This window comes from Anolis sagrei, chromosome 9 (assembly GCF_037176765.1).
Source record: "Anolis sagrei isolate rAnoSag1 chromosome 9, rAnoSag1.mat, whole genome shotgun sequence".
Taxonomy (NCBI): Eukaryota; Metazoa; Chordata; class Lepidosauria; order Squamata; family Dactyloidae; genus Anolis; species Anolis sagrei.
In genome coordinates, this window is record NC_090029.1 from 20,161,938 (window position 1) to 20,189,823 (window position 27,886).

Genomic DNA, 27,886 nt, shown 5'->3' on the forward strand with positions numbered 1-27,886 from the left:
CTGGGTGAAGAATTCAGTTCGAAAAAGAAAAAGAACATATTGCATGGTTGTTAATTATCCTCTCTTTAAAACCAGCCAAATTATTGTTTTAAAATAAAATTCTACTCACTGTATTGTCAAAGACTTTCATGGCCGGAATCACTGGTTTGTTGTAGGTTTTTCCGGGCCATATGGCCATGTTCTAGAGGCATTTTCTCCTGACGTTTTGCCTGCATCTATGGCAAGCATCCTCAGAGGTAGTGACGTCTGTTGGAACTAGGAAAAAAGGGTTTATATATCTGTGGAATTACCAGGGTGGGACAAAGGACTCTTTGTCTGCTGGAGCTAGGTGGGAATTATTTCAACTGACCACCTTCATTAGCATTTGATGGCTTGGCAGTGCCTGGGGCAATCTTTTGTTGATAGGTGATTAGATGTGCCTAATTGTTTCCTCTCTGTTGTTTTGCTGTTGTAATTTTAGAGTTTTTTAATATTGGTAGCCAGATTTTGTTCATTTTCATTGTTTCAACAAATGCAAAGGACAAGAGGGATCCTCTCACCTCAGCAGGAGTCTACCGTATACCATGCAGCTGTGGAAAATCTACATAGGGACCACCAAACGCAGCATTGCCCAAGCACGAATCAAGGAACATGAGAGGCAGTGCAGACTACTTCAACCAGAGAAGTCAGCCAAAGCAGAGCACCTGATGAACCAACCTGGACACAGCATATTATTGGAGAACACAGAAATGCTGGACCACTCTCACAACCACCATGTCAGACGACACAGAGAAGCCATTGAAATACACAAGCATGTGGACAATTTCAACAGAAAGGAGGAAACCATGAAAATGAACAAAATCTGGCTACCAGTATTAAAAAAACTCTAAAATTACAACAGCGTGTGAGGCGGAAGGGAGGCTCACGCCAGCGAGTCCTTTCAAGGCATTATTATTATTATTATTATTATTATTATTATTATTACTACTACTACTGTTGCTAGCTGTCCCCTGCCATGCATTGCTGTGGCCCACATAGGGGTTCTGTGTGGGAGGTTTGGCCCAATTCTCTCATTGGTGGGGTTCAGAATGCTCTTTGATTGTAGGCGAACTATAAATCCCAGCAACTACAACTCCTAAATTTCAAGGTCTATTTTCCACAAACTCCACCAGTGTACACATTTGGGTATATTTAGTATTCATTCTGTTGTGACTCAGCTGGAACCACAGACACAGGCGGATAGTGTTGTGACTCAGATGGGGTCTCAGAGTGATTCTGATGAGGATGATGGGATTCAGGTTCACAATCAGGTTCAAAATGTTCCTGTTGTAGACAATGATGAACAGGGTGTGCAAGTTCAGTTTCCCACAGGAGGGAATGATGTTTTTGATACTCAAACTAGCCAGGTGCAAATTGACTCATAAAAGGAGGACAGTTCTCAGCCTGATAGTAGGCAGGAAGGCAACCAGGCTGACACTAAAGAGCAGCCTGACCTTGAGGAAACCGGAATCGGGCTGACGTTTGGAATTCAGAGTTCCAAGGAATGTGAGAATAGCCAACAAGAAGGAGGTCAGAGGCCAAAAAAATGCTTTCATGTATCGCAAAGGATATTAAGCAATGTGTTTGAAAACAAACCTTGGCCAGAGCAACTTCTTGCTCAACCAAGCAGCTTGTGCTCGTTTTCCTGTGTCCATGGTCTTGGGATTTTGTCATGTGTTCATGGGACTTTGTTTCGTTGGTGCCATTTGGAATTCTGCTTTACAGTGCTATGCTTTATTGATCCTTGGAACATTACTTGCTTTTTAAACTTTTCACCTTTTTTTCCCAATAAACTACAAAGACTTCAGACTGTGCAGTTCTGGTGATTTCAGCAAGGTGAATCTATTCTGAGGTGCGACACATTCCAAGTTTGGTCCAGATCTATCATTGTTTGAGTCCACAGTGCTCTCTGGATGTAGGTGAACTACAACTCCAAAACTCAAGGTCAATGCCCACCAAACCCATCCAGTATTTTCTGTGCCAAGTTTGGTTCAGTTCCATCGTTGGTGGAATTCAGAATGCTCTTTGATTCTAGGTGAACTATAAATCCCAGCAACTACAACTCCCAAATGACAAAATCATTTTTTTTAGTGAAGGACATACATTGGGTTATTAGGTGTCTTGTGTCCAAATTTGGTGTCAATTCGTCCAGTGGTTTTTGAGTTCAGTTAATCCCATAAATGAACATTACCTTTTTATTTATATAGATTTTCAAAATGAAATAAGACTCTATATTTAATTAACGCTAATAGCATTGGGCTATTGTTCATTTTCCTACAGTAGAGGAGGAGAAGAGGAGGTAGTAAGGATGATCCCCCTCCCAATAATGTGAGTGTGACTGTAATTGGATGTCCTTGTTTCCAAGGTTGTGAAACATTCACATGAAAAATGGTCCTTTTATCTGTGGTCATATTTGAAGCTTAGCTGTTTCTCCTGTTATTTTGGAAAACTCTTTGTTCTCTGCGTAACGACACCAGGAACGATCTAGCAAAAGTTCCTAATATTGACTGACTAATAAAGTGAGTGATCGTAGTGTTTTGGAAAGAGACACAAAGACAGCATTTGCTGCCTTTTTGTGCCCAAATGAAGCTGTATGTGTTGTGACTCAGCTTGACTCTGAGTCTGAAGCTGAGCTCTTTGGGCCTTCTGAGCCAGAATTCCTACAGGATGATGATAAGGATGATGGGTTACAGATTTCTGTACATGCTTCAGACAGGGCTGACGGTGGGGCTGCTGAAGGAGAAACAGCAAGTCAGTTCCCAGGGGAAAGGAATGTTAGTGAGACTGATAACAAGAGTGAATTCCCACACGTCCAAGTAGAGACGTCTTTTCCTCCCCACAGTGATCCAGTCCAGTTGGACCAAGATAAGGGGTTTGAAGATAATGAATTAATGAGCAGGCAAGATCATCTGCAATTAAGGCTCCGGAGAAGCACTCGCTTTGCTAGCAAGCAAGAAGCCAAGGGTGCCAAAGGTCAATGCAATGCGTTCATGTCTGCAAAGGGTATTTAGCCTTATAGCTGACAAGCAGGGGTTGTCAGTCCAACATAGCTCTTCCCATGCAAACTTCTGTGGATTAACTTTGGCTTTTAGCAGCACGCTTCTGGCTTCCTGAGTAGGCCTTGTTTTGGGCCTTGTTTTCAACTGTTTACCATGGACTCTTCATGTTTTTGCCTTTGGATCTTGGGAACTTTGTCTTTGGATTTAAGCCTTTGTCCTGCCTATGGAACTTTTGCATTTCTTATACTTTGTTTTGATTTTGCCTTTTTCTCAATAAACTACAAAACCTACAGCTTTGGTCTGGTGGTGTCTGGAGCAAGATGAAAGCTACCCTGAGTTGCAACAGTATGTTCATATGTTGTGTATTTTCTACAGAAAAAGTACTTCAGTCCTGTCTTAAGCCAGCAATTAGTTTCAGGAAATTCACTTTTTTTTTCTTTCTTTTTTTTTTTGCAAAAGAAGAAAACAATTGGGGAAACAGCCGACATAACAGTATTGCATAAGTTAAAGCCTGCATGATGAAATAAGATGCTTTGAAGAGGTCAAAAAAATGAAAAAAATACATTTTGACATTTTAAAATGTGAGCTGTGTGAGATGGCAAAATGGGTTTCTTTTCGAATCCATTTGTAATGCTTCTTACACTCATTTACAGAAAGACTGGCCAGTATGTTCATCCATTACAGGATAGAATTAGTAAGTCGAAGGCTTTCATGGCCGGAATCACTCAGTTCTTGTGGGTTTTTTCGGGCTATATGGCCATGTTCTAGAGGCATTGACGTTTCGCCTGCATCTATGGCAGGCTTCCTCAGAGGTCTGCTGGAGCTGGGGAAAAAAGGGGTTTATATATCTGTGGACTGACCAGGGTGAGACAAAAGGCTTTTGTAAGTTGGGCTAGGTGTGAATCTTTTCAACTGACCACCTTGATTAGCATACAATGGGCTGACTGTGCCTGGAGCAAACTCTTAATGAAAGGTGCTTAGAAGTCCCTGCCTGTTTTTCTCTCTGCTGTTTTAATTTTAGAATTTTTTAATACTGGTAGCCAGATTTTGTTCATTTTCATGGTTTCTTCCTTTCTGTTGAAATTGTCCACATGTTTGTGGATTTCAATGGCTTCTCTGTGTAGTCTGACATGGTGGTTGTGAGAGTGGTCCAGCATTTTTGTGTTCTCAAATAAAATGCTGTGTCCAGGTTGGTTCATCAGGTGCTCTGCTATGGCTGATTTCTCTGGTTGGAGTAGTCTGCAGTGCCTTTCATGTTCCTGGATTCTTGTTTGGGCGCTGCGTTTGGTGGTCCCTATGTAGACTTGTCCACAGCTGCATGGTATACGGTAGACTCCTGCAGAGGTGAGAGGATCCCTCTTGTCCTTTGCTGAACGTAGCATTTGTTGGATTTTCTTGGTGGGTTTGTAGATTGTTTGTATGTTGTGTTTCCTCATCAGCTTTCCTATGCGATCAGTGGCTACCAGTATTAAAAAATTCTAAAATTAAAACAGCAGAGAGAAAAACAGGCAGGGACTTCTAAGCACCTTTCATTAAGAGTTTGCTCCAGGCACAGTCAGCCCATTGTATGCTAATCAAGGTGGTCAGTTGAAAAGATTCACACCTAGCCCAACTTACAAAAGCCTTTTGTCTCACCCTGGTCAGTCCACAGATATATAAACCCCTTTTTTCCCCAGCTCCAGCAGACCTCTGAGGAAGCCTGCCATAGATGCAGGCGAAACGTCAATGCCTCTAGAACATGGCCATATAGCCCGAAAAAACCCACAAGAACTGAGAATTAGTAAGTATTTTACTAATACTATCCATTACAGGATAGTATTACCGTATATTCCGGGGTACTAGACGACTTTTTAGGCATGTAAAACTTTATAAAATTTTGGGGGTCATCTAGTATGCCGGGTTTAAAATTAAAATAATAATAAAATTACTTAATATGGCTGCCTTGGCCTTGGGCTCCCCCCCTCCTCCTCCGCCTTGGCTCATGGCGACCTCCTGGGCAGGCTCCCCGTCCTTCCTCCCTTCCTGGCTGCCTTCCTTGCACAGTCGTTTTGCACCCTGGAATATAAGGTGGCAAGCATACAGATGCGGAGTTTTTTGTTCTGCTCCACAGTCACACAAGGTGGAGTCACACAAGGTCATGCCATTTTGCCAGATTGTCTTTTGATCTCCTGACTCCACTTCTGAGTCTGTTCAGTGACTTCCAAGTTGCCCATTCTTGGTTTGCCCCTGGAAGAAGACCCTGGGGGTAGGGGGGCATGCATTTGGGATTTCCTGGTTCAGCTGCCCAGAGGATGCTCTTGCTGTTGCTGGGGAAACATTTAGAGGAGCGGTGGTTCCCATGAAGTTTTCCTTGCTTTGGATCTAATGGGAAGAGGCTGATAGCCATGCATTGGGATTCCCTCCTTGGGTAACTCTCCATTCTCAATCTCCAGAGTAGTTACTGTCATTCAGTCGTGACATTGGGAAGGCAGCAAGGTTTGCCTCCATCTTTCTTGGTTCCTCTTACAAAAGCTTGGCTTCAAGAAAATTTTACAGCACTCTTTAAAATAGCTTTTGCGGTGGCACTGTCACAAGCAGATGTGGAACTGGGTGTGAATCTGGGCCCATAACCTGTGGCAGAATGAAAATCACGCGTAGTTCATGCTTTTCCCAGTCCACACACTGTCTTGCCAGAGGAAAGATATGCCATGCAGATGACCAGTAAAGAACAGAAAGTTAACTGTATTGTCGAAGGCTTTCATGGCCGGAATCAATGGGTTGTTGTAGGTCTTTTTGGGCTATATGGCCATACTCTAGAGGCATTCTCTTCTGATGTTTTGCCTGCATCTATGGCAAGTATCCTCAGAGGTAGTGAGGTCTGTTGGAACTAGGAAAATGGGTTTATATACCTGAGGAATGACCAGGGTGGGACAAAGAACTCTTGTCAGTTGGAGGCAGGTGTGAAAAGTTTCAACTGACCACCTTGATTAGCATTTGATGGCCTGGCAGTTGTTTGGTGTGGCTTGCTAGTGCCTGGGGCAATAGCTAATTTCTACATGGAACACCTTGAAAAACAAGCCCTGGAAACAGCAACAAAAAAACCCACTCTATGGTTCAGATATGTGGATGATACTTTCACCATATGGAGCCATGGAGAAGAAGAACTAAACAGGTTCCTGGACCATCTTAACAGCATCCACCCAAACATCCAATTCACAAAAAAGAAAATGAAGGAAGACTGCCTTTTCTAGATGTCCTAGTCATCCGTAAACCAGATCAACAATTGGGTCACACCGTTTACAGAAAACCCACACACATAGATAAATATCTACACAAAAACTCCAGCTATAACCCAAGTAAAAAAAGAAGCCCCATTAAAGCCTTGGCAGACCGTGCAAAAAGAATCTGCGAACCCCACCTCCTCCAAGAGGAACTGAACCACCTCAACTGGGCTCTCCAGGCCAATGGATATTCTACCTCAGACATCAGAAGAGCGGCAAGACCGAGAACAAGCCACGAGAGTCAAGACAAAGATCCACCAGAAGAAAAGGGTTCTTGCCATACGTCAAGGGAACCACTGACCACAGAGGGAAGCTGATGAGGAAACACAACATACAAACTATCTACAGACCCAGAAAATCCAACAAATGCTCTGTTCAGCAAAGGACAAGAGGGATCCTCTCCCTTCTGCAGGAGTCTACCGTATACCATGCAGTGTGGACAAGTCTATAGAGGGACCACCAAATGCAGCAGCACCTAATGAACCAACCTGGACACAGCATATTATTGGAGAACACAGAAATGCTGCACCACTCTCACAACCACCATGTCAGACTACACAGAGAAGCCATTGAAATCCACAAGCATGTGGACAATTTGAACGGAAAGGAGAAAACAATGAAAATGGACAAAATCTGGCTACTAGTATTAAAAAAAATTCAACAGTAGAACAACAGAGAGGAAACAATCAGGGACATCTAATCACCTCTCAACAAAAGATTGCCACACCAAACAACTGCCAGGCCATCAAATGCTAATCAGGGTGGTCAGTTGAAAAATTCACACCTAGCTCCAACAGACAAAAGTTCTTTGTCCCACCCTGGTCATTCCTCAGGTATATAAACCCATTTTCCTAGTTCCAACAGACGTCACTACCTCTGAGGATGCTTGCCATAGATGCAGGTGAAACGTCAGGAGAGAATGCCTCTAGAACATAGCCATATAGCCCAAAAAAACCTACAACAATCCAGAAGGATAACTCTTTAAAATGCAGAGCAACATATATACAATCATATGAACAATTGTATTGACTCACACAATATCCTTTGAGAGAGATTCAAATGGATTTTAGGTGTCCATGTTGGAGGATCTTCCAGCAGCCCAGAAGCAAAACCCCTGCTCCTCTGTAAGCTCCTGCACAGCTAGCAGCCTAAAAATGTAACTGTTGCCAAAACTCCCAGGCTCAGCTAGTCTCTTGGATATAGCCAAACCAATCAGTTTCATGCTTTGCATTTTAAGCTAACACATTCACCAACTGATTTTTTACATGCTCAAACATATTCTGTATGTTTAGTTCAGTGCTATATTCACCTGTTTTGCATGGGCAGATTTATGCAGGCCTACTCAGCAGTTAGAGTCAAACAAGGCCAGCTTAAATGGCTGAGGGGGGAAAGGAAAGGGCCTGAGGCTGTTAGGAATTGTGAGTGTTGAAGTCCAAAACACCTGGAGGGAGGGCCCAAGTTGGCCCATGCCTGCTCTGAACTCTCATGTTGAGCAACCAGTAGTCCAAGGAAGGAGGTGGAAAGCTATTCCTGTTTGGTCCTCTTCTTGAATTTGGCAGAGTTCAGACTCAATAGTAGCTTTATAAATATTGATGATGTGGCTTCCCTGCTGACTTGGCTCCTTTTTTGTTGAGACATCATCAGGAAGCTGGTTTCAATTTACCCCCCAAACTATTGGTTTAGTCTCTTATCTTCAGAGGAAGATAAAAATACTATTTTGTGAAAGAACAGTTTCCTTTATCTGTTTCTATTTTGAGGTTATGGTACAGTGTGCTCTTATGAACACGGCTGTCCTATATATATATATATATATATATATATATATATATATAGGATATATATGTGTGCAGAGAAATAAATTCCTGCTGAGTTCAATGACAATTACTCTCAAGTAAGTGTTAATAGGATCGCAGTCCATGACACGAGCCTTTTATGTTTTCCTAAGTTGCCTTCCTTAGTGGCAAAAGCATTCAGCAATCCCTTCTTGCAATTTCTTCATTATGAAACTACTGAAAAAAAGCATATAGCTATCTTCCTCTTTTTCTAACGAGGAAGCCACCAATTTGCATGGCAGTTTAGCCAATTCGGATTTGTAATTGTTAAACTTGAGACAACTCAAGGTTTGAAAATCTTTCTGAAGGACAGGAGGGGAAGGGGCTGATCTAATCTCGCCAGTGAGGGAGTTTTATAGCCGAGGGGCAATCACTGGGAAGGCCCTGTCTCTCGTCCCCACCAGTCACACGTGAGACAGTGGCGGAACCGAGAGCAGGGCCTCCCTGGAAGATCTTAATCTCCACTGTGGTTCATAGAGGGAGATGCATTCAGACAGGTAAACTGGGCTGGGGCCATCTAGGGGTTTATAGACCAAAGCTAGCAATTTGAATTGTGCTTGGTAGTGAACTGGCAGCCAGTGGAGCTAACACAACATGGGAATTGTGTGCTCCCTGTATGCCACCCCAGTTGTTAACCTGGCTGCCTCTCCTTGGACTATTTGAAGCTTCCAAACAGTCTTCAAAGGCAACCCCATGTGATTATTTATTTATTTCCGAAATTTGTATCCCACCCTTCTCAACCCGAAAGAGACTCAGAGCGGCTTACAAGTTATATGTACATACAATATATTATATTATTAGCATAGCACAATATAAGCATTATATATTACTATATTGCACTATACCACTATACTGCAATATTATTAGTACTATTACATGTAATATTTCTAGGTGCAAAGATGACTGCAGACACAGACTGCAGCCAGGAAATCAGGAGACCAATCGATACTTCTTGGGAGGAGGGCAATGTCCAATCTCAATAAAAGAATGAAGAGTAGAGACATCACACTGGCAACCAAGATCCGCATAGTTAAATCAGTGGTATTCCCCACAGTCACCTACAGATGTGACCTCATGGATCAGCCCATGCCAGAGCTCCCTGTTGGCCGTCACCACCCCAGCTCCTTCAAGGTCAATCCAGTCACTTCAAGGATACCATCCATCCATCTTTGCCCTTGGTCGGCCCCTTATCCTTTTTCCTTCCATTTTCCCCAGCATCGTTGTCTTCTCTAAGCTTTCCTTTCTTCTCATGATGTGGCCAAAGGACTTCAACTTTGTCTCTACTATCCTTCCCTCCAATGAGCAGTCAGGCTTTCTTTCCTGGAAGATGGACTGGTTGGGTCTTCTCGCAGTCCAAGGCACTCTCAGAACTTTCCTCCAACACCACAGTTCAAAAGTGCCTCTCTTCCTTCGCTCAGTCTTCCTTCTGGTCCAGCTCTCACATCCATAGGTGACTGTGGGGAATACCATTGCTCTAACTATGCGGATCTTGGTTGCCAGTGTGATGTCTCTACTCTTCACTATGTTATCGATTGGTCATTGCTCTCCTCCCAAGAAGGAAGTGTCTCCTGATTTCCTGGCCCCAGTCTGCATCTGCAGTAATCTTTGCACCTAGAAATACAAACCCTGTCACTGCCTCCATGTTTTCTCCCTCTATTTCCCAGTTGTCAATCATTCTTGTTGGTATCATCTTGGTTGTTTTGATCTTTAATGGCAACCCAGCTTTTGCGCTTTCTTGTTTCACCTTGGTGAGAAGGCTCCTCAGCTCCTCCTCGCTTTCGGCCATCAAAGTGGTATCATCTGCATATCTAAGGTTGTTAATGCTTCTTCCAGCAATTTCTACCCCAGCCTTGCATTCGTCAAGCCCCGCACATTGCATGATGTGTTCTGCATACAAGTTGAATAGGTTGGGTGAGAGGATACAACCCTGTTGTACACCTTTCCCAATCTTGAACCCGTCTGTTGTTCCATGGTCAGTTCTTCCTGTTGCTACTTGGTCCTTATACAGATTTCTCAGGAGAAAGACAATGTGGCATGGTCTCCCCATCCCACCAAGAACTTGCCACAATGTATTATGATCCACACAGTCAAAGGCTTTAGAACAGTGTTTCTCAACCTTCCTAATGCCGTGACCCCTTGATACAGTTCCTCATGTCGTGGAGACCCCCAACCATCAAATTATTTTTGTTGCTACATCATAACTAATTTTGCTCGTGTTATGAATCCTAATGTAAATATCCAATAAGCAGAATGTATTTTCATTCACACTTTGCACAAATACCCAATATGCCCAAATTTGAATACTGGTGGGGTTGGGAGAGATTGATTTTGTCATTTGGGAGTTGTAGTTGCTGGGATTTATAGTTCACCTACAATCATAGAACATTCTGAACTCCACCAACGATGGAATTGAACAAACCTTGGCACACTGAACTCCCATGACCAACAGAAAACACTAGAAGAGTTGGGTGGGCGTCGACCTTGCGTTTGGAAGTTGTAGTTCACCTGCACCCAGAAAGCACTGTGGAGTCAAACAATGATGGATCTGGACCAAACTTGGCACGAATACTCAATATGCCAAAATGTGAACACTGGTGGAGTTTGGGGAAAATAGACCTTGATATTTGGGAGTTGTCGTTGCTGGGATTTACAGTTCCCCTACGATCAAAGAGCCCCTTGAATCCCACCAATGACAGAATTGGGCCAAACTTCCCACACACAACCCCTGTGACTAACAGAAAATACTGTGTTTTCTGATGGTCTTTGGTGACCCCTATGACACCCCCTCGTGATCCCCCCAGGGGTCCCGACCCGCAGGTTGAGAAACACTGCTTTAGAATCATCAATAAAACAGAAATAGATGTTTTTCTGACATTCCCTGACTTCCTCCATTATCCAGCATCTGGCTATTGGCAATTGGATCTCTAGTTCCTCTTCCTTTTCTGAACCTAGCTTGTCCATCTGGCCACTCTCTTTCCATGTCTTGCTGGAGTCTTCCTTGCAGGATCTAAAGTTGACAAAAAATGATTTGTAACTCTTTTGGTACTAATGTTGGAGAGTGGTCCCTTGTCAAAAAAAAGGTTGGGAACCACTGGTTTAGAGATTAGATATAGTTGGGAGGCCCTTAATTTAGAGTTCAGACCTTTAGGGGTTCCTTCCAACTTTGTGATTGGAAAACACACATTCACAGTAACAACAACAGAAAGGAGCATCGGTATCAGATGCTTTGTCAACCAGGATATACCTATACATTCAGAACAACCTAAAAGAGAATCAGAGCGAACCAGTGCAATTAGATTCCTTTATTCTTCCCACTTTCAACTTATTAAAGTGTCTCTTTAATAACTTTTAACAACACAACTTCTCTGTGTTGTTCATTAAATAATAACTGTTTGTCTTCTTATCGTCTCAAAAATAGTTTGCGTTGTTCCCATGACACAATTTCTCCTTATTGAAGTTTTAAATGAAGCATAGCTATGCAATATATTTGTTCAGGGCGTTTTGATTGGATTTGAGAAATGCGTACGTTGTGAGAATACCTAATCAAACGTTTCCTTATTTCTAGGATTCGGTAGTATCTTGCAGAGGTGAAAGAGGCCTCAAGTGTGTCTTGTGATGTGAATGTTTTGGTGTTTGAGACGGTCTGATGATTTCTCCATGTGATCTTGCATGAGAGCATGAAGTACAAAACAGTCCTCACTGTCGTTCCCTGCAATTTGTGGATTTTTCTCGGTGCCCTTTTATTAATCTCATCCCATTTTGGCAGTGTGAGAACAGTAGCAGTCTAAAGGATCTCATACCTTATTTATTTATTTATTTACAGTATTTATGTACCGCCTTTTTATGATATTTTTAATTATTTTATCATGGTTCAATACATTTGTTATACATCGTTTGTTTTGCAGCAGATACATATTATTCAATACAACCTACCATGCTTTAACTTTTGACATCTAGTGTTATTTTTCTGTTTATACATATTATCTATCCCTTCCCCCCTCCCAAGTCTTTTACGTATCATCTGTCTAAAATTTAAATTTTTCTTATGGAGGTAACTTTCCTTCTTTGTTTTTTAATCCTTTTCCAATAAATGTTCTCCATACATCATCAAAATAACTTTGTTTCCATTTACCTCTTTTAACTATTAATATACATGTCAGCTTATCATTTATTGCCAGCTTCCATACTTCCTTGCACCACTTCTCTATTTGTATATTTATTTCTTTTTTCCAGTTCCTTGCTATAAGCAGTCTTGCTGTTGTTAATAAATTTAATTTCACGTCTTTATCCTCTTTTTTCAATTGTTTATTATTATATAATGATAATAAAGCTACACTAGGACTGCTTTCTATTTTAATGTTCATTATATCTTCTATTTCTCTAAATACTTTCCCCCCAAAATTATTTACATATTTACATTGCCACCACATATGTCTATATATTCCTGATTCTTGACATCCTCTCCAGCAATCTTTTCAATAGTTTTTATTTATATTTGCTATTCTTACTGGAGTTAGGTACCATTTCCATATTAACTCATAATAATTTTCTTTAACCTGTATTGATAAATTTTTAGATGTCTTTGTCTCCATAATTGTTACCACTCTGTTTCATTTATTTTTATTTATTATTAATTTACAACTTTTATATTCCATCTGCGACGCTGATGAAGCACTTCCGCATTCCCCGCATGCTTCCCCCTGGAATGCTTTGCTGGAGTCTTCTTTATGGCCTCATAAATCAGTTAATTTTTATCCCTAAATCTTCTTCCCAGACCACCTTGAGGGTGTTATTTTTTGTTTTTCCTTTCTTTATTTCAATTATTATCTTATATACTAGTTACTTCTTTCAAATTTTCATGCTCCTCTACAGCCCTTCCATTTTGAATTATTTGTTCAAATTGGTTAAGCTTACTTCCGTTTTTATTATCCCCCCCCCCCATTTTTAAACCATTGTTCTAATTGTATAGATTGGAACCATGTCAATTTTATTTCTCGAACTTCTTCCATAATGGACGTATATCCCGCCTTCCTCACCCCAGGGGGGGACTCAAAGCGGTTTACACATAAATAATGGCAAGATTCAATGCCTTACGTTGGACACTGATACGATACCAATACAAACAATTACAATAGTAAAACCACAATTAAACATAAATGACAATTAACACAATACATCAACAAGCATTAAAACAATGAAACAGTTTTGTCAGTCGAATCGCCGTTCCGGTTGATGTCCCTCTAGAACAGTGGGTCTCAACCTTCCTAATGCTGCGACCCCTTCATACAGTTCCTCATGTTGTGGTGACCCCCAACCATAACATTATTTTGGCTTTGCTGCTACTTCATAACTGTAATTTTGCTACTGTTATGAACGGTAATGTAAATATCTGATATGCAGGATGTATTTTCATTCACTGGACCAAATTTGGCACAAATACCTGATACGCCCAAATTTGAATACTGGTGGGGTTGGACGGGGAATTGATTTTGTCATTAGGGAGTTGTAGTTGCTGGGATTTATAATTCACCTACAATTCTTAACTCTACCAATGATGGAATTGAACCAACCTTGGAACACAGAACTCCCAAGACCAACAGAAAATACTGGAAGGGTTTGGTGGGCATTGACCTTGAGTTTTGGAGTTGTAGTTCACCTACATCCAGGGAGCACTGGACTCAAACAATGATGGATCTGGACCAAACTTGGCATGAATGCTCAATATGCCCAAATGTGAACTCAGATGGAGTTCGGGGAAACTAGATCTTGACATTTGGGAGTTGTAGTTGCTGGGATTTATAGTTCACCTACAATCAAAGAGCATTCTGAATCCCACCAACGATAGAATTGGGCCAAACTTCCCACACAGAACCCCCATGACCAACAGAAAATACTGTGTTTTCTGATGGACTTTGGCGACCCCTCTGACACCGCCTCACGATCCCCTCAGGGGTCCCAACCCCCAGGTTGAGAAACACTGCTCTAAAATGCTACATACATCTATTGTCTGAAGGCCTGGTCCCAGAACCATGATTTTAATTTTTTTCTAAAATCCAGGAGGGAGGGAGGGAGCGGATCTTACCTCATTTGGGAGTGTGTTCCATAGGCAGAGGGCCACAGCCGAGAAGGCCCCGTCTCTCGTCCCTGCCAGACGCATTTGTGCTGTTGACGGGAGCGAGAGCAGGGCCTCCCTGGATGATCTTAGGTTTCGAGATGGAATGTAGGGGTGGATGCGTTCAGACAAGTCAGCTGGGCCAGAACCGTATAGAGCTTAATAGGTCAAAACTAGCAATTTGAATTGGGCTCGGAGATGGACTGGCAGCCAGTGGAGCTGGCATAGCAGAGGGGTTTCAATCTTAACTGTTTAAGGGCTTTATGGAGATGCATTAATTGCTTTTTTACTAGCATTTGGGGCCAGTAATTGGCCTGTGAGTTTTCCTTGTGGAAGTGGTTCATTGCTTGGAATGTCTTTCTGAGATCCTGTCATTATTCATCCCATAAAACAGTTCTGTGTGACTCCTTGAGCTGCTGCGATGTCTTACTTATTCTCTGCTTTAGAAAAAGCAGAATTGCAACTAGCGTGTTCTATTTTTGTAGATGGCAGGGTTTGGTCTTTGGAACAGCTGCTGCTTTTCGACTCTCTTCTAGACCAGATTTAATCCTGACAGAGCATCTGTGCTACTTTCCAGTTCTAAAGCAGTGAATGTTTGAAGAATTAGGGATTCAAATCATGCCCTCATGTGATAACAGATTCACACCTCCATGGCTGGGCATTTCCCCATTGCAGTGTTTCTCAACCTGGGGGTCGGCACTCCTGGCGGGGGCGGGGGGGGGGGGGTCACGAGGGGATGTCTATTTCCCCCAAACTCCACCGGTGTTCACACTTAGGCATATTGAGTATCTGTGCCAAGTTTGGTCCAGATCCATAATTGTTTGAGTCCACAGTGCTGTCTGGATGTAGATGAACTACAACACCAAAACTCAACGTCATTGCCCACCAAACCCTTCCAGTATTTTCTGGTGGTGATGAGAGTTCTGTGTACCAAGTTTGGTTCACTTCCATCATTGGCGGGGTTCAGAATGCTCTTTGATTGTAGGTGAACTATAAATCCCACCAACGACAACTTCCAAATGTCAAGGTCTATTTTCACAAACTCCACCAGTGTCCACATTTGGGCATATTGAGTACCTGTGCCAAGTTTGGTCCAGATTCATCGTTGTTTGAGTCTGCAGTGCCATCTGGATGTAGGTGAACTACAACTCCAAAACTCAAGGTCATTGCCCACCAAACCTTTCCAGTATTTTCTGTTGTCCATGGGAGTTCTGTGTGCCAAGTTTGGTTCAGTTCCATCATTGGTGGAGTTCAAAATGCAATTTGATTGTAGGTGAACTATAAATCCCAGCAGCTACAACTCCCAAATGATAAAATCAATCCCTGCAACCCCACCAGTATTCAGACGTGGGTGTTTTAGATATTTGTGCCAAATTTCATCCAGGGAATGAAAATGCATCCTGCATATCAGATATTTACATTACGGTACATAACAGTAGCAAAATTACAGATATGAAGTAGCAATGAAAATAATTTTATGTTTTGGGGTCACCACAACATAAGCAACTGTGTTAAGGGGTCACAGCATTAGGAAGGTGGAGAAACACTGCTGTATTATATTGCTTTATTTGTGTATGGTGAGATAGCATATGCGACTGTTTTGCATCTTATAAATATATGCCCTTCTCTTTTGGGATAGAACTGACTACAGTTGAGAAATATAACCACTTCCCTATAGAATCATTGAGAAGATCCTTTTGTATTCTTTTTTACTTAACCAAAGATTGCATTTGCAGTAGAAGCATAGATAATAAAGCTTGCCTTCTGCAAAACCACAGCCTTCTGGTGTTTGCAGGATCTTAGCAGCTCTGAAATGTCTCACGTGGTGGACTCAGCTGTTCTGGAAGTCTGGTTTCTATGGTGATCTCTTTCCTTCTGCTCCTTGTTGTTGTTGTTAAGTAGAGGATGCTTTGGTTTTCCTACCGGATAACTCAAAGGAGGGTCCTTTTGCTGTTGAATCACTGACGAATTCGTAAGAAATGCTGCCTGATACTTGATGATTCGTAAGAAAAATAGTGGATTGTGTGCATGCACTTGGCAAGAACAGAGCTGGAAATTCACAACAACAACAACAAAAAGAATTTAGTTGTACTGACGATCTGTGACAAGGCTACTAATTTTTAAAAAGTTTGTAAAGGAGCCACCACTTTGTAAGGGTTTATTAATTTGATAGTGTAGCTAATGACTAGTGATATTGACTTGGTCTTTCTTTAATGTGTAGCATGACTTAACTTGGAAAGGAATTGTAACAGAGACAGAGCTTTAGGAAAAACAGTAACAAGTTTTTTGAAATGTAGAAGGAGCGTGATGGTTTCAATGTTTCTTACTCTTAGAGGCACATATCTTCAAAGGTTACATTTATAACATTCCTTAAACAACTCTGGAAAGGACTCTTCCTTCCACTAAACAAGTTTCAAACTTACTTTTCTTCTAACTGTGTTTCTGTCTCTAATGGATTACTTCAGTTACAAGCTTATTCTTTCTTTGTGATGTTTCTGTTGCACTAGAGATCCTTACTTGGTTTCTCTCACCCTTTCTCTCATTCACTAACTATTAATATAAATAGGCCAACTCGACTTATTTAAACTACTCAGGCTAAAAGCCAAAACCTTCCTAATTTTTACTACTATAGAATTAGCCTTTCCCTGTAGTTTTAAACTACAGATTACTTTCCTGGTTCTCACTACACAACAGAACCAGCCACTCCTGTAGTTTGCTGACTACAGACTAACTTACTGGTTCTCAACACACACTAGAACCAGTCTCTCCTGTAGTTCGCTGACTACAGACTAACTGTTTTAAAATGGCTGCCCTGCCAAGTGACAGTTGGCTCCGCCCCTGTTTCCATGGTAACCCAGCTCAACATGAGCTGAGCTGGCTACCATCCCCCTTAGTTATGCAACTTTAAATACTTACCCTTTAAACATCTATCTATAATTATACATAAATGCAATTTAAACATTTACACTTCACCACAAGTACCCTAACTCCTTCCAGGGTCTGACTAACATCCGATTACTTGAAGGAACAGATGGAAGCTTAGAACTTCTGGGTTTCTCTTGATTTCTTCAAAGAGATCTTCTTTCTAGTCCCTTTTCTGTGTCCTTTATCTGGCTTTGACTTCTGTTAACACCTCTGATTAAGTCTCTTTTCTTCTTCAAACTGCAGACTTGGTTCCTTAATACTTGAAGCTTGTTTCTCTAAGTCTCAAACTTATTTTCTTCAACCATTGTCTTCCTGAACTTTGGCTGCATTTCCTTAACCTTTAACTGATTTATCTTAACCTTTGACATGGAAGGTATTGCAACCTCTAGCCTCCTTGGCCCCATTAGACTGACTGGCTGCAAAGGGGTTACAGAGGTGGACTGCAGTCTCTCTCTCTGGGGGGTTTCTTAAAGACACAGGGTCTAATTAAGGTTTCCTCCCACATAAAACTATACAAAAAGGAATTACTTACTTAGGTGATCCTCGTTGTCCGAGTAGGATAGCCTTCCAAGATCAGTGTACTGGTGGGTCCATAGGTGACTGGGGATCCCTGTTCTTGACCTGCATCTTCTCTCACCGTGAGGGCATAGGTTTCCAGGTGGAAGGCAGTCCCGGTCGGGGTTGGCTGGACAGGGCTTCCTCTTGGCACGTTTCTCTCTTTTGCCCTCTGTTCGTGCCTCTTCAAATTCTACAACACTGCTGGTCACAGCTGACCTCCATCTGGAGCGCTCAAGGGCCAGGGCTTCCCAGTTCTCAGTGTCTATGCCAGAGTTTTGAGCCCATCTTTCAATCTCTTTTCCTGTTCTCTAACATTCTGTTTTCTGTTCTTGAGTTCGGAGTAGAGCAACTGCTTTGGGAGACGGTGGTTGGGCATCTGGACAACATGGCCGGTCCAGCGGAGTTGATGGCGGAGGACCATCACTTCAATGCTGGTGTGTCTTTGCTTCTTCCAGCACGCTGACGTTTGTCCGCTTGTCTTCCCAAGAGATTTGCAGGATTTTCCGGAGAGAGCGCTGATGGAATCGTTCCAGGAGTTGCATGTGATGTCTGTAGACAGTCCACGTCTCACAGGGGGTATAGCAGGGTTGGGAGGACAATAGCTTTATAAACAAGCACCTTGGTCTCCCTACGAATGTCCCAGTTCTCAAACACTCTCGGCTTCATTCGGAAAAATGCTGCACTTGCAGAGCTCAGGCGGTGTTGTATTTCAGTGTCAAATGTTGACACCTGTAGACAGTCCACGTTTCACAGGCGTACAGCAGGGTTGGGAGGACAATAGCTTTATAAACAAGCACCTTGGTCTCCCTATGGATGTCCCAGCCCTCAAACACTCTCTGCTTCATTCGGAAAAATGCTGCACTCACAGAGCTCAGGCGTTGTTGAATTTCAGTGTCGATGTTGACTTTTGTGGAGAGGTGGCTGCCAAGGGAGTGGAAATTGTCAACATTTTCTAATGTTAAACCATTAATCTGTGTTTCTGGCATTGGAGAGGGATCGGCTGATGACTGCTGGAAGAGCACTTTGGTTTGTCATTGAACATCAAAAAAGGAACTAAACCCATTCTAACTAAAGAGAAAACTGAGGCGCAACACACGCACACACACAAGATAGTAAAAGCCTCTGTGGGAGCATGACAGTCAACCTTCTGCGGAAGTTGACCATCAGATTTGTCATTGAAGTTTCAGGATCTGGGACCATCCTGATCCAGCAATCCTAGTCTCTGTGGAGAAATCCACTTTTTCTAGCAAGGTGCATCTGGTACAAATAAATGAGGTTCTCTCCTTTGGACACTGAATAGCAGCATAACTCTTGCCTTCCACACATAATTTTAGTTTCATGTGAATCTGAAAATGGAAAGCGTCCCAATTTTTACACATATAGAATACTGAAAGCCAGTCAATATTTTTCTTGGTTGCTAGCCCTCAATTAAATCCCCATTGAAACGCCCCATTCATGTCCATTGGCATCCAGCCATAGTGTAATTATAGTTAAATTATCTAATAGTTAGAAGAATAAATAAAAGAACAATGGAGAATGAAATTGAAATGATACATTAGAATTGTCGTTTTGACCCTAGAAAAATCCTTGGAATATAATATAAAAAAACAACAAACTGTGTGGTTTGCATTATATCTTTTTGTGCCAAATGTGTTAAAATTAGAAAATCTAGATATGCATAAATCGGTTTGGACAAGTGTGTGTCTGCATGTGAGAAAATTGGGAAAAAAGAGGGAGTGAATGCACGGAAGACGCTTTCAAGAATGTAAGGGAGTGGGTTTTAATCCCAGTCCCAAAAACCTTAAAATCCTGTTTTAGAGAGCTGAGGGGGCCAACAAATATTGCCGCCACCGCAAGCGTTGTGTTGAATTTAGGTCAAACAGTAAGGCAGTCACTTATGCAGTGATTTTTCCGGTTAGACAGCTCCATCATCTTTCTTCTGAGAAAGTGGCTGTGACACCTGGAGACTGATATCACCAAAAGACAAATACAGTGGAAGCATCAGTGCTTGTATGAGAGCTTGCTCTTTTGTGCGGCTTTCTTTATGCACTCCAGCCCACTATTGCAAGGCAGGTCTGTCTGCCCGTATCACAGTGTGATAAATGTTTGAGTACGCCAACGACTTAAATCAAGAAATAGTTTGCTAAGATCTACAGAGACACTCACTGGAACACCTCAGCAAGCGAGAGTCCAAAAGTGGCAGGCTTTATTTATTTATTTCGGGTATTTCTACCCCGCCCTTCTCAACCCCCTAAGGGGACTCAGGGCGGCTTCCAATCGGAATGCGTTTGATGCCTACAATTCAACACAATAAAATACATAGTAACAATAACTATAAACAGTTAAAAACATTACATTAATACAATAAAAAACCAGCCTGGTGGCCATCGTTTCGCCAAGTCCGTAATTAATAAATTCATTCCGCTTATCATAGTCAGTTTCCAAAGCTTTAGTCGTCATTGTCCTTGTCAGTTTGCCAGATTACCCAAAGGCCTGGTCCCATATCCATGTTTTTAATTTCCTTCTGAGAGAGAGGAGGGATGACGATGATCTCATTTCCCTGGGGAGTGAATTCCACAGGCAGGAGGCCACCACTGAGAAGGCCCTGTCCCTCGTCCCTGCCAACCTCATCTGTGACAAGGGCGGGGCGGAGAGCAGGGCCCCTCCAGAAGATCTTAAATTCCTAGGTGGGACGTAAAAGGAGATACGTTCAGACAGGTACGCTGGGCCTGTGCCGTATAGGGTTTTATAAGCTCAAACCCAGAACCTCAATCAGTGGCTGATACCAAATGAGAGACTGCCTCCTGGGCACACAGAAAACTGGGTGACTTGGAAGGCGCTGAACAGACTGCGCTCTGGCACCACGAGATGCAGAGCCGACCTTAAGAAATGGGGCTACAAAGTGGAGTCCATGACATGCGAGTGTGGAGAAGAGCAAACCACTGACCACCTGCTGCAATGCAACCTGAGCCCTGCCACATGCACAAGGGAGGACCTTCTTGCGGCAACACCAGAGGCACTCCAAGTGGCCAGATACTGGTCAAAGGACATTTAATCAACTACCAAGCTTGCAAATTTTGTGTTTTATCTGTTTGTTTGTTTCTTTGTTTTTAATGCAATACAGCTGTTTGGTTCACTCCTGACACAATAAATAAATAAATAAGCTTGTAAGAACAGGGAGAATGGACGATTCCGGGAACAAGAACCAGATTCCTGTCTGGTTCAAGAAGTGCAGAAAATACGCTGCAGCATTTTATTGCAGGCCCCATGTGTAATTAGTATGCACTGCCTCCGCCATCTCTATTTATGAATTCCAACTCATGACATGCTATTATGTCTTGGATGTATGGTTCACATTTCTGATGGATCCCATCACTAAAGAAAATCTATCATTGGATTGATGCACTGTACATCAAGGCTGCCTTGGAGACATACCTGATGCTATGCTAAGATATTAATTATTAAGCATCATTAACAATTACCTCTAGCATCTACATTAGGAAGTATTCTGGGGTGTGAGGAAGTGGGGGGAAATTTTGGCAAATGGAAAATACCTGGTGTTTCTGTCCAGCTCAGTTGGGTGATTCAAGTGGAGGATTTGTATACAGTAATAATAATAATAATAATAATAATAATAATCTTTATTTATAACCTCTCTATTTCCCCATCCAGTGCAACTGGAGGAAGTTGACCATGTAATGCTCTGTGCGTAATGAGTACCTTAAAAACAAAAGAACCAATGAACAAAATCACACCAAATTTGGCAACAAAACATCTCACAACACAAGGAGTGGCCATCGCTCAAAAAAAATTATGATTTTGAATTTTGGGAGTTGTAGTTGCTGGATTTATAGTTCACCTACAATCAAAGAGCATTCTGAACTCCACCAACGATGGAATTGAACCAAACCTGACACACAGAACTCCCATGACCAACAGAAAATACTGGAAGGGTATGGTGGGCATGGTCCTTGCGTTTTGGTGTTGTCGTTCACCTACATCCAGAGAGCATTGTGGACTCAAACAATGATGGATCTGGACCAAACTTGGCACGAATACTCAATATGCCCAAATATAAGCACAGTTGGAGTTTGGGGAAAATAGACCTTGACATTTGGGAGTTGCAGTTACAGGGATTTATAGTTCACCTACAATCAAGGAGCATTCCAAACTCCACCAACAATGGAATTGGGCCAAGCATCCCACACAGAACCCCCATGGCCAACAGAAGATACTGTGTTTTCTGGTGGTCTTTGGTGATCCTTCTGACACCTCCCTGGTGACCCCCCCCCCCCCCGGGGTCTTGACTTCCCAAGTTGAGAAATGCTGCCTTAAGGCCAACCAGTCCAACTCCCTTTACCAGGACAAGAAAACATAATCAAAGCCCTCCTGACAAAGGGCCATCCAGCCATTCACAAACACACACATATATATGTATATGACAGATGCAGTATCAAAGATTTGAAAGGGATCCCTAAAGAAGGACAATGATATGTTGCGTGTTCCAGAGAGGGCAAACCAGACAATCTCCACATCAACACTGACTAAGAAACAGCAAGAAATACTGTTTACCCACAAGCAGAAAGACACTATGTATATTAGAAACCAACACTTTCTCATTACTTTATTTTCCAGATCAGCAGACTGGGCCACAGAAATGGCTGGCAGGGGACAGCTAGTTTGTAATAAAATGTGTGAAAAATCAAAGCCACAGAAGTCAAAACCAGCAATGTGGACGGTCAACTGCATTTAACTTTCTTCGCCACCAACTGATAAGCAGCTGTTTTGTGCAGCGAAGCAACTCTTGCCCAGATTAATGAAAGAAAGAGTGTGCGGGGACACCGCAGGGAGAAAGCGGCAGCCTTTGCTAGGGAAAGAGTCAACTCCCAGTGTTCTCAAATTAAACGGCTTATCAGACGGATTTGCCTGTTTGCTTGATCCTGGACAGAGCCGGGAGGAACAACTACTACACAGCTGAGCTGTTAAGGATGTTCTACTAAGGATGTTTTCGGACAATTGATCTGTCCCTACTTTGCTTATATGTTGTGGCTGTTGTAGTATACAAATTCCGCTAAAGACTGAACCATGCATTACATAGAATGTACTTTTTCTTGCTTAGATATTGATTCCTATGCTTACAAAATGCTGAGTCCTAGTGATTTCAAAGCTGTATATGACGATATGTGATACAGTATTTGTACTCTCCATGAAAAGGGGCCTGGGTGTGGCAAACAGGCACATCTAGTTCATTTTAAACTTGTGTTTAAAATAATTCATGTTCAGATCTTACTTGCTTTGCTCTTTGAAGACATGCCAATTTGTCTGCTTGTAGAGCCAATAACTTGAAAACAGATTTGCTGTCCAGCCAGTAGGAGGTCAAACCTGAAGTTGAGGGAAAAACAACTTTGTGGTGGATATATTAAAAAAGTTTGTGAAAAGCTTCTTAAATGATTTTTTAAAATTTGTTGTGTATTGCTTTGGGGAAAAGTGATTTATTTATTTATTTATCATGTCAGGAGCAAACCAAACAGTTGTATTGCATTTTTAACAAACAAACAAACAAAACATAAAGTTTGCAGGCTTGGTAATTGATTAAATGTGCTTTGACCAGTAGCTGGCCACTTGGAGTGCCTCTGGTGTTGCTGCAAGGAGGTCCTCCATTGTGCATGTGGTCTGTGGTTTGCTCCTCTCAGCACTCGCATGTCATGGATTCCACTTTGTGGCCCCATTTCTTGAGGTTGGCTCTGCATCTCGTGGTGCCAGAGCGCAGTCTGTTTAGCGCCTTCCAAGTAGCCCAGTCTTCTTTGTGCCCAGGGTATCAGCCATGGACTGAGGTTCTGGGTTTGAGCCTGCCACTTTTGGACTCTCGCTTGCTGGGGTGTTCCAGCGAGTGTCTCTGTAGAACTTAGAAAACTATTTCTTGATTTAAGTCATTGACGTGCTGGCTCATACCCAAACAAGGGATGAGCTGTAGATGTCACTGCCTTGGTCCTTTTACTATTGGGTGCAGGTGGTGCAATACCGGCTAAACAGTGTCATTTCTCCAGTGGTGTAGGGCACAGACACCCCGTGATAATGCGGCATGTCTCATTAAGAGCCACATCCACTGTTTTAGCATGGTGAGATGTGTTCCACACTAGGCATGCATACTCAGCAGCAGAGAGGCCAAGCGCAAGGGCAGATGTCTTCACTATGTCTGGTTGTGATCCCCAGGTTGTGCCAGTCAGCTTTCGTATGATATTGTTTCTAGCACCCACTTTTTGCTTGATATTCAGGCAGTGCTTCTTGTAGGTCAGGGCACGGTCCAGAGTGACTCTCAGGTATTTGGGTGCGCTGCAATGCTCTTGTGGGGTTCATTCCCAGGTAATAATCCTCAGAGCTTGGGATGCTTGTCTGTTCTTAAGACGAAAAGCACATGTCTGTTTTAGATGGATTACGGATTAGGGAAAAGTGATGACACAATTTCTTTTATTTATTAAAAGAGGAATTAATAGATGGCTAGAATAAAGCTGAATAGGTTAGTCTAAATCAGTGGTTCCCAACCTGTGGTCCGTGGCAAGAACTAAGATCTGGTCCACGGTCTCACTGTTACTACACTGTTGCAACAAAACCCTCTTATAATGACGAGGCTGATTAAATATGGTTTTCTATGGGTGAGCAGATGGTGACTACTGGATGGAATATGTTTTGTATCAGGAACTAGAGCTGATGTGGTCTATCTAATGCAATTTTCTGAATCAGCGCCACAAATAACTTTTTGGTACTAGTGTTGGAGAGTGGTCCCTGGTCTAGTGGTCCCTGATAAAAAAAAAAGGTTGGGAACCAGTGGTCTAAATAAATAGTGTGGTTATGCTTCTTAAAGGTAAACGTAAAGGTTTTCCCCTTGACATTGTCTAGTCGAATCCAACTCTAGGAGTTGGTGCTCATCTCCATTTCTAAGCTGAAGAGCCAGCATCGTCCATAGGCACCTCCATGGTCATATGGCCAGCATGACTGGATGGAGTTTGCATGTTCATTTTCCATGACCTTTGCGGGTTTATGATCCCACCAATTCTTTACTCCTGGCAGGTGGTCCTTGTGACATAAGTTCCAGTGAATCATCTGGGCCACAGAGTTGTGTCTTTGTAGTCCGTCTGTGTGATTTTCTTGCAACAGCTGAGGATATGGTCCATGGTTTCATCAGCTTCCTTGCACAGTCTGCAAGGAAGCTTTATTATTATTATTATTATTATTATTAATTTGCATGTTTTTGAACTGCTACCTTGGCAGAAGCTAGGGCTAACAACAAGAGCTCATCTCCGCTCCCTGGATTCAAACTGTTGACCTTTCAGTCAGCAAGTTCAGCAGCTCAGCAGTTTAACCTGCTGCTCCACCGGGGGCTCCTTGCACTGGTATACCAGTGCTTCTTGCATTTGGCATAAATCAATATTTTCTGTTTACTTTTTTACAGTATGCAAGGATTTGGATACCTGATTCAGAACTGGTCTGGAAGTCAGCAGAACTTGTGAAAGATTATAAGCCAGGAGACAAAGTCCTCCATCTTCGACTTGAGGATGGCAAGGTACGTTTACTCTACTTTACCGTTGACACGTTGTCGCTGTGTGCATTATTATTTATTATTATTATTTACAGTATTTGTATACCGCTTTTCTCACCCCGAGGGGGACTCAAAGCCGTTTACACATAAGTAATGGCAAAATTCAATGCCAGTACAAACAATTACAATTATACACTACAATTAGACATAAATCAAGTTAAAAACAGTACATCCACAAGCAATAAAACTATCATTAAAACAATAAAACAGTCCCGTCCGTTGAATCGCCATTCTAGTCATTGTCTTTCTGAAATGTTGCATACATTTACTTCTACTGTCCGAAGGCCTGCTCCCAAAACCATGATTTTAATTTTTTTCTAAAAGCCAGGATGAGGGAGCGGATCTTCCCTCATTTGGGAGTGTGTTCCATAGGTGGGGGGTCACAGCCGAGAAGGCCCTGCCTCTCGTCCCCGCCAGACGATGGTTTCTAACTTATGGTGACCTTTAGAAAGTATCACAGGATATTTTTTTACCAGATAGGTTCTGTGTGGGTTTGTTATTGCCTTCCTCCAATGTGATTTGATGGGTTTCCATGGCTCAGTGTGGATTTGAACCGTAGTTGTCTGGTCTTCTAGTTGAACTTTCAACTAGGTGTCTCTGAAATCTCTACACTTCAAAGCAAGTGTTGCAATCCTATTTATTTGTTTACTGGTGTGTTTATATCTTACCTATGGTACATAATTTTCCAGGACAATGTAATATATTTAAAATAAATATAACAACAACAAAAAGTCAAAATACATATAGGGTACCCAACTGCATCTAACAGTGTCATGCTTTGAGCAACCTTTTTGTATGCATTTAACTTTATCTGCTCTTGCCAGCTGGCTGAAGATATATTTGGGTATGTCTTTAACGTACACACTGTTCTTTAAATTTTAGGATCTTGACTACAGCCTCGATCCAAAGAAAAAGGACCTGCCGCCCTTGCGAAACCCTGATATACTTGTGGGAGAAAATGACCTGACAGCTCTCAGCTATCTCCATGAACCTGCTGTTCTCCATAACCTAAAAGTTCGGTTTATAGATTCAAAACTCATTTACACATATTGTGGTAAGCATATTGAAGTTTTTGTATATCATTCGCCATGTCAGAACAATACAGAAATACAAAGATGCTTGACAAAGTGTGCCTTGTCAGAGTGGATCTGCTCCGCTTTTGCTTCTTGAACAAGCCAACATGTATGCATTTACTCTTGATTTAAAATGGTCATCTGTTTACCTCTTTTCTTTGTATAGGAAGAAGTAATTGCTGTAGTTTACAATGTACAATATTTTAAAAATCATGAAGTTTATGAAATGGATGCACAGTTGATCATTCACTCAAGAAATGGGGCAATGTATTTATTTATTTATTTACAGTATTTATATTCTGCCCTTCTCACCCCGCAGGGTACTAAGGGTGGATCACAATGCACATATACATGGCAAACATTGAATGCCATAGACACACAACATATATAGACAGAGACACAGAGGCTATTTAACTTTCCATCTTTATGAGGGTATGCTTTTTTAATTCCGGCCACCGGGGGAGCTGTCACTTCACCATCCACTTGTGACACCATTGGAGTACTTGCTCATTCTTTTGTAGCCGCTGGAGAGTTTTATGGTGTCGTAAATTAGTTAAATTAGCCTCCCTGCATAAACGGTACCTAAATTTCCTACGTGACAGATGCAACTGTCTTTTGGGCTGCAAAAGAGAGTAAAATAACAAATGTAATAATAACAATAATAATAATAATAATAATAATAATAATAATAATAATTTCATTGGAACTTGTGCCACAAATACCATCTGCCTGCGACAAAGAACTGGTGGGATCACAAGCCGGAAAGAGTTACAGAGAATGAACATGTCAAACTCCTCTGGGACTTCCGGGTTCAGATGGACAGAGTTTTGGAGCATAATACTCCTGACCTCACAATCGTGTTAAAAAACAAAGTATGGATCGTTGATGTCGCAATCCCAGGTGATAGCAGGATTGCAGAGAAACAACTGGAAAAGCTGACACGATATGAGGATTTAAAGATCGAACTGCAAAGACTCTGGCACAAGCCAGTCAAGGTGGTCCCAGTGGGGATGGGCACACTGGATGCAGTGCCTAAAGACCTTGGCTTGCACTTAAACACAATCAGCGCTGACAAAATTACCATCTGCGAGCTGCAAAAGGCCACCTTACTGGGATCTGCACGCCGATACATCACATAGTCCTACACACTTGGGAAGTGACCCTGTTTGCTGTGGACTCATCTTGATGTGTTTATAATAATAATAATAATACTAATAATAATAATAATAATACATCACACAGTCCTAGACACTTGGGAAGTGTCCGACGTGTGATCCAATTCAACATGTCTGCTGTGGACTCATCTTGTTGTGTTTCAAATAATAATAATAATAATAATAATAATAATAATAATAATAAATAGAATAAATAATAAATGTAATAATAACAACAATAAATAGAGAAAAATAATAAATGTAAAAAAGAATAATAATAATAATAATAATAATAGAGTAAAATAATGTACTAAATGTAATAATAACAATAAGAGTAAAATAATAAATATAATAAAAA

The 27,886-nt window shown here is 41.8% G+C and overlaps 1 protein-coding gene across 4 annotated transcripts in view; it reads left to right on the forward strand.

The window, feature by feature from the left end:
• Window positions 1-27,886, forward strand: part of MYO5A (myosin VA) — a 158,258-nt gene that overhangs the window by 24,156 nt on the left and 106,216 nt on the right. For all 4 annotated transcript variants that reach the window (XM_067471328.1, XM_067471329.1, XM_067471326.1 and 1 more), the window contains exons 2-3: window positions 25,155-25,265; window positions 26,184-26,355. In XM_067471328.1, coding sequence (XP_067327429.1) covers window positions 25,155-25,265; window positions 26,184-26,355 — 283 coding nt within the window. The remainder of the gene's footprint in view (window positions 1-25,154; window positions 25,266-26,183; window positions 26,356-27,886) is intronic.